This window comes from Fulmarus glacialis, unplaced genomic scaffold, assembly GCF_000690835.1.
Source record: "Fulmarus glacialis isolate BGI_N327 unplaced genomic scaffold, ASM69083v1 scaffold42478, whole genome shotgun sequence".
NCBI lineage: Eukaryota > Metazoa > Chordata > Aves > Procellariiformes > Procellariidae > Fulmarus > Fulmarus glacialis.
The window spans coordinates 1-6500 of NW_009229642.1; the positions used below are offsets into that span (position 1 = coordinate 1).

The following is a 6500-nucleotide window of genomic DNA, read 5'->3' on the forward strand; positions in this document are numbered from 1 at the left end:
CCTGCTTGGCGCCAGCACTGGGAGCACTGGTGTAGACTGGCCGAAGCTGGCTGAGGGGCAGCACCCAACGCTCGGGCTCCCCAAAAGCGAGCAGGAGCTGGGAGGGCTTGGGGCATCGCTTGTAGGGGTGCGCGCGGAGGAGACCCCCATCTCCCACCCCCGAGGCTTGCTGCTGGTGCCCATCACTGCCGCATCTTCCCTGGCCAGCGTCAGGTGCTCAGCCTCTTGCATAAGGCACTTTTCGGCAGGGGGGGGGTAAACGAGGTTAATTGGGAGGATTTTTGAAATGCCGTGCGCTATGGCAGGTTTGGCAATAACGGCTTCTCCCGACTTTGCGTTAGGGTGAGCTGGAAGTAACCAGGAAAAACGCCTGTGGGAAACAACAGTGTTATTTTAACCTTTAAAACGGCTGCCCAGGTGCTGGTGGTGTTTGTGTACCCATCAGGCTGAACGTTGAAACCTATGACAGCGTGATTTATTTCCTTGTGCTTGCTTTGTATCGCCTGCCTCCATTTTCTGAGCCTTTTCCTGCTTGATGTCTTTGGAGGTTGCTGCTTGCAAAGCTGGTTCCTGCAAAGCCTGATGAAGGGGCAGATAGTGGACCGCTTTGGGGTGCACGGCATGCTGGTCTGACCTGAGACATCCCCGGCACGAGCCTGCACATCAGGGAAGGGAGAGTGTGGATTGTGTACGGGAGATAAAGGCTGCTGGAAAAGCCGCCGTGGCAGGTTGGGGATGAGCTGAGCGTGTGGGAAAGCGTGAAGTTCTGGTGAGGTGAGCGGGGAGGAGAGGTGATCGCCTCTGTGCCAGCTTGGGGAGGCCACTTCTGGCCTGTTCTCAGTGGGGTCTCAGAATGGAAGTGGCTTGCATCGGTCCTAGAAAAAGGTTTTAAGGGCTTTTCAGCAAGAAACTAATAGTCAGACCACTGCGTCTTCATCCTGTACAAATTAATTTGGTTGTCATACCAAAATACTTGTGCAGGGCAAAGCTTCGTTGCAAGGAGACTCCAGCCTAGAGAGCAGAGGAGAGGAAGGGCCAGAGCGGCAAGAAATACCTGCTTGGGTTTGAATTAAAACCTGAGGGCAACGGTGTTGGCTGGCGAAGGGCAGGTAATGCAGGGATGTAAGGATGTGTGGGAGGCTGCATGCTCCTGGCGTTGGTGGGCACCCACATGTCTGTCCAGCGGAGGCAGCCAGCTGATGGAAACCCGGGTGCTGGTGGGGCAAGAGGAGCCTGGAGCTCGGTCCCATGGCACAGCGCATGGATCTGAACCTCTGGAGCCCTGCAGGTTGGCATGCCCTCTCCCAAATGACCCATGATGAGCAGCAGCCCCTCTCTTAGGGGCACCTGTGCCAGGAGTGCTCTTAAAACCTGGCATGGCTTGGTGTATCAAGTGCAAAGTCACCTGGTGCAGGTGCCCGTCCCTCTTGAGATGGCTGGGAGTGCCTTGGGGTTGCTGCACGTCTTTGGCTGAGGAAGTCTAGGACCTGCAGAGGAGCCACCCCATCCTGGGTTGATGTGGTGTCGTGTTGAGTTAAACCTCTCCTGCAGCACCAGCCCCTGCTGCTGGTGGCACGGCCCGGGGTGTTGCCAGCCCTGGGGTGGGATTTTTTTTAATCGGGACTCTTCAGGGTAACTGCTTTGTGGGAGCACAGCTGCAAATATGGCTGTGGTGGGTGCTGGGGCTGGTGGGGTAGGAGAAGAGGTGCAGGCAAGACAGGCAGATTTCTGCAGAGGTGGCAGATGTGCCCTGGGAGGGGGTCATGGCACAGATCCGGAACGGCTGGGTGATGTCCGGACAGGTTTTAATTGCGCTGCCAACTTTAAGGGAAAGAAATGCCCTCCGGCCTTGGCAGGGCTTTCGGTGCTGCAGAACACGAAGACTTTCTCCTGGTTATTCTGCAGCCCTGGGAGAGCTGTTAATAGCAAGCAAGTGGGCATTGACCACCTTCTCTCTTGGCCTGCACCATGTGGTGAAAAGCTGGCAGGGGAAGAGTTTGCTACTGAGACGGCAAACCAGCTTGGGCAGTGGCCAGCTGTAAATCCCAAACCTCTCCTGCTGCATGCTTCTGGAAAAGCTGCTTTTTTAAATCCCTCCATCACCTCCTTTCAAAGGAGCCGGGATGCACCGTCGGGCTGTGCTGCAGCCACTCTGCCTGGGCACCTTATTTCCCGTTGCCAGAAACCTGCTGGGAAAGCAGCTGGGTTGGTTCCCTGATGCTGGGTTAAAAAAAACAAAAAAAAAAAACAAACAAAAAAAACATTTCCTTGAGAGAGCGAGGACGTTGCCAAAACCTCGCCTTGGCGGCGTGAAGCCGGGGCTGTCTCAGCTGGGAGAAGAGCAGTTGCAGCAGATGTAGCTCGAAGATAGCGGCAGGCCCTGATTCAGGGCGGTCGTGCAGGACAGGCTGGTTTTTGTGGTGCCCTGGACCTCTGCAGGCAAAATGCCCTTAAACAGTCAAACACGAAGGTGAGTACATAAGAGTGGAGAGCAGGCTGCAGTCAGGTCCCGTGAGACTGCAACCTGGAAAATCTCACCCTGAGAGGGATTTGGGGATCTGAGATGTTGGTGAATAAAGATGAACGTACAGTGACCGTGCAGCTGAAAAGGCAAGTGAGAGGGTTTTTTGCTGGGGAGGAGTGTGTAGGAGCAAGGGGTGTCGCGGAAGAGCCTCTCCCCTTTGCTGCCCACATCCCGTGAAGTTGGGGGTCCATGTGCCAGGGGATTAGTGCTCACCCATTGCCCATCGCCTGGGCTCTGCGCCCCGCGAGCCATTGGAGCAGGACAGGCTGTGTGTTCCCGGCTGGGGTGGCTTTCTCCTCTTGGCAGTATGTCATCAGTGCCTGCAGGTAGCACAGGGACGTTGCCCACCATGGGGGCTCCCGTGCCCCCACCACCCACCTGGCACCGAGGGCCACGGAGCTGCCAGTTGGGTCTTGGTGTATGTTTGCTGGGGGAAGTTCAGCAGCTTCTTCTGGTCTGGTAGCTGGTTTCCGTATGCTAATTGTCTCCATATGGAAGATTTAACTTGGGGCAGTTCATTAGCAAAAGCCAGTCCTTTATGAGTGCTGACTCGGAGCCCAGCCCTGCTCCTCTTGCCCAGAGTGGTGCCGGCACACCCAGGTACAGGTGTGCCCCTATTTGGGTGTCTCTCGATTCCCAGGCCTTTGGGTGAGAAATTATCTGATGGGCAGTGCCTGGCTGCAGCTGGTCTGTGAGCAGAGGTGAGTCCCCAGGATCCTGCCAGCTGCAGACAGCAAGCATCGCCTCCTCCTGGGCAAGGCTGCCCCGTGCCATCTGCCTCTGGGGATGTGGCACTGGGATGTGGCAGGGCTGTGTGTGACAATGGGGACGTGGAGGTGGAAGAGCAAGGCTGACTTCCTTGGAGCAGCTTATGGCTTCCCTGGGCTTGTGCCTCTGCTCTCAGACCTTCCTTAGCAGGACATGCCCTACCAGGCATGGACGTGGTGGTGGTGGTGGTCCTTGTGTGTATTCCCACTTCTCTGTGGGATCTGGGATCTGTGGCATCTGGGAAAGCCTCTTGCCTCTGCATGAGCTGGGAGCCCTGCTCTCAGGTATTGGAGCACTCTGTTTCTGTGCTGTGCCCTTGCAGTCTGCCCTGAGCTGCCTGTGCTCTGCCCGCTGACCGATACACACTGCAGATGGATGGCAGGGGCTGCCACCCCATGTGCCCTGGGACACAGGTTCCTGTTCTACATCTCTACAAGAGGATCAGCTGCAACGTGTGCTGGTCACATCCTGCCCAGTGACATCAAAGGGACAGTGACGCTTGCTCCTGTCTTCTTTCATACCTCTCCTTCCCTTGCAGATACTTCAGGTGGTGGTACAAGAAGACCCGCATAGAGAAGAAATCTGCCTTCATTGACCTCTTGTGTGCCGTTCCTCTGCAGCAGATCTACGGTCAGCGTCCAGTTTGGGCACTGGGGTGGTGCAGTGCCCAATGTGCTGGGTGGGCAGGGATTCACATGGGGCCATCAAGGTGCTAGAGGTGGGGAGTGGGTCGAGGAGCTTTTGGAGTGCGGGCAGTGCCGAGGGGCCCCAGGAACTGCATGGGGGGAGGGGTCCTTGGGCTGGAGACAGTCATGGGGAGGAACGGGGGTGCTAATTTCAGGTGTCTTTGCCAGGGTGCCCGCTGGGCGGGATCGGGGGAGGCACCATCACCCGTGGCTGGCGGGGCGAGTTCTGCCGCTGGCAGCTGAACCCTGGTATTTATCACTATGAAACGGTCATCGCTGACCAGGTAGGTGCAGCGGGGTCTGCGAGGGGTGCGAGCAGCCCTGCAGCAGCCTGGGCGGTTGGGGCCTCTGCTCTTGGACTCATCTCATCCCCTCCATGTGCTCCTCTCCTCCCCAGTTCACGGTGTGCCTGCGTTGCAAGGGGCAGACAGTTTACCAGCAGGTCCTGTCTGTGGAGAGACCTAGCACTCTGCAGGGCTGGAACTGGGGCTACTGTGGCCACTATGCCTTCTACCATGCCCTGTACCCCCGTGCCTGGATGGTCTACGAGCTCCCAGGGCAAAACGTAGTGCTCACTTGCCGCCAGGTCTCTCCCGTCATCCCCCATGACTACAAGGTAAGGAGGTGATGGCCCCATGCTAGTTGCAGCCTGTCCCATGGGAGCGCTGGGCGCTGCAGCAGCACAGCTCCTATGGAGCAGGTTGGCAGGGGTTTGGCAGAGCTGCCTGCATGGCGGGAGGGGGAAGGGATTGGCACACCAGAGACGGGGCTGTCCTGTGAGATGCTCCCAGGACAGGCCCTTGGCTGGCTGAGCTTGGTGCATCCCATTTGGGTGGCAGAGGCTTGGAGCTGGTGAGTTTTTGACCCCTGAGCATTGCCCGTGCATCCAGGGATGCTGCAGTAGAGGAGTTCCTTGTCCCTCCTGCCCAGCTCAGCATTGCCTGAAGACAAGCAGGCTTGCCGCCTTGTTAATGTTCTTTTCCAACCTGGTCTCTTCTGTCCCAAGACCCTGTCCCTAGTGCCACATCTGTAGCAGCGGGACCCTGGAAGGCTTTGGCCTCTCCTGCGGCAGTTGGTGCTGGAAGGGTTATCCCTTTTTCCTTGTGCTTAGCTCTGGTAGCTGCTCCTTTCGCCTTTGACCTGTGCTTTGACTCTTTGTACTGCTTTGGTTTTGACCTGTGCTTTGATTCTTTGTACTGCTTTGGTTTTGTCCTGTGACCATCCCAACTCCCGTCCACCTGGAATGGCAAGTCCAGAGCTGTGGCCTTACTGCCCGGAGGATCCAGTGGTAGTGTTTTGGATGGTAGCATTTTGGGAAACCCTCAGCCTGTACTTCTGGGTTGGTTTGTCAGCTGGGTGTTCCTAAGAGTGTTTTAGCTGGCTTTTGCCTGCCATCCCCAAGGGAAAACCTGCTTATTAGCTGGGCTTTCCCAGCCAGGCTTTCCCAACATTTCCCCGTGTCTCTACTCAGCAATGCTCCCAGGCAGGAGGAACCCCTGCAGCAATGCGGAAGCTTGGGATGGCAGCAAGGGATGCCTCGCCGCTCCTGCGTGCTGCTCCTGCTCGCTCCCAGCCCCGGGCAAGGGTGGCAGGGTGTGCTGCCAACACTCCTGACCTTCCTCTTACCCCAGCAGAGCACGTGAGCCTGTATCAACCTGTTGAGCAGACGGGCGGTGAGACACCGGTCTGAACCTTAAACGCTGCTTTCCGTCTGTGTATTGCCTGGTGTGGGTTTTGCTAGCCCAGGGCGTGTTGGCTGAATTTTGTATTGCCTGTCCCCCAGATTCCTCTGCTCACGCTGCTGTTCCCCAGCTTGGCAGTGGACTCTGAGACAGAGTTGTTCCTGGTGCTCTTGCTCCCGCTGCATCCCTTCGTGGTCTCCCCAGCAGCGGGAAAAGTGATGCTCTGACAGCTAACCATGGAGCACCAGCCCTATACACAGCGTTGTCTGTCTCTGCCAGGACTCCAGCCTGCCGGTGGGAGTGTTCATCTGGGAGGTGGAGAATGGGAGGGATGAGGATGTGGACGTCTCCATCATGTTCAGCCTGCAGAATGGCACGGGAACGAAGGAGGACAGGAGCGGAGGGCATTGGAATGAGCCCTTCGCCTTCGAGAAGGACGGCGAGCGGGTTGCTGGAGTCCTGCTGCACCACTGCACACGCGTGAACCCCTTCACTCTCGCCATCTCTGCCCGGGAGAAGGTAAAGGGCTGGCACCAGTGGTGTGGCTCCTGCTGGGGGGGTTGTACAGCCCTGCTGAATAGGGGTGCAGGGCTGCTTCCAGGCAGCTGGTAAAGGTGTGTGATGGATTGGGGTTGGCACTGGTCCTCAGTGCTTGCCTGACTGCTGGAGCAGGAGTGGGGACATGACTTCCCCAAGGGCACCCTCTTGGCGGCGAGTGCCAGGAGAGAAGCTATGGGTGAAGCTTTCAGGACAGCAGGTGAGTAGGTCTGGAGTTAGCATGGCCGGGCAGCATGAGGGGAGTGAGTGTGGGGTCCCAGAGTTGTTGGGGGCAGTGGGGGG

General features: G+C 57.6%; 1 protein-coding gene across 1 annotated transcript; it reads left to right on the top strand.

Annotated features, from left to right (window-relative positions):
- Positions 1 to 3164: 3164 nt before the first annotated feature.
- Positions 3165 to 6179, top strand: LOC104081259 (non-lysosomal glucosylceramidase-like; the record flags this gene model as incomplete). The annotated part of the gene is made up of 5 exons (XM_009583925.1): positions 3165 to 3225; positions 3831 to 3922; positions 4147 to 4262; positions 4376 to 4594; positions 5940 to 6179. Coding segments are annotated over 5 exons (728 nt in total), but the record flags the coding sequence as incomplete, so codon positions are not given.
- Between the last annotated feature and the right edge of the window lie 321 nt (positions 6180 to 6500).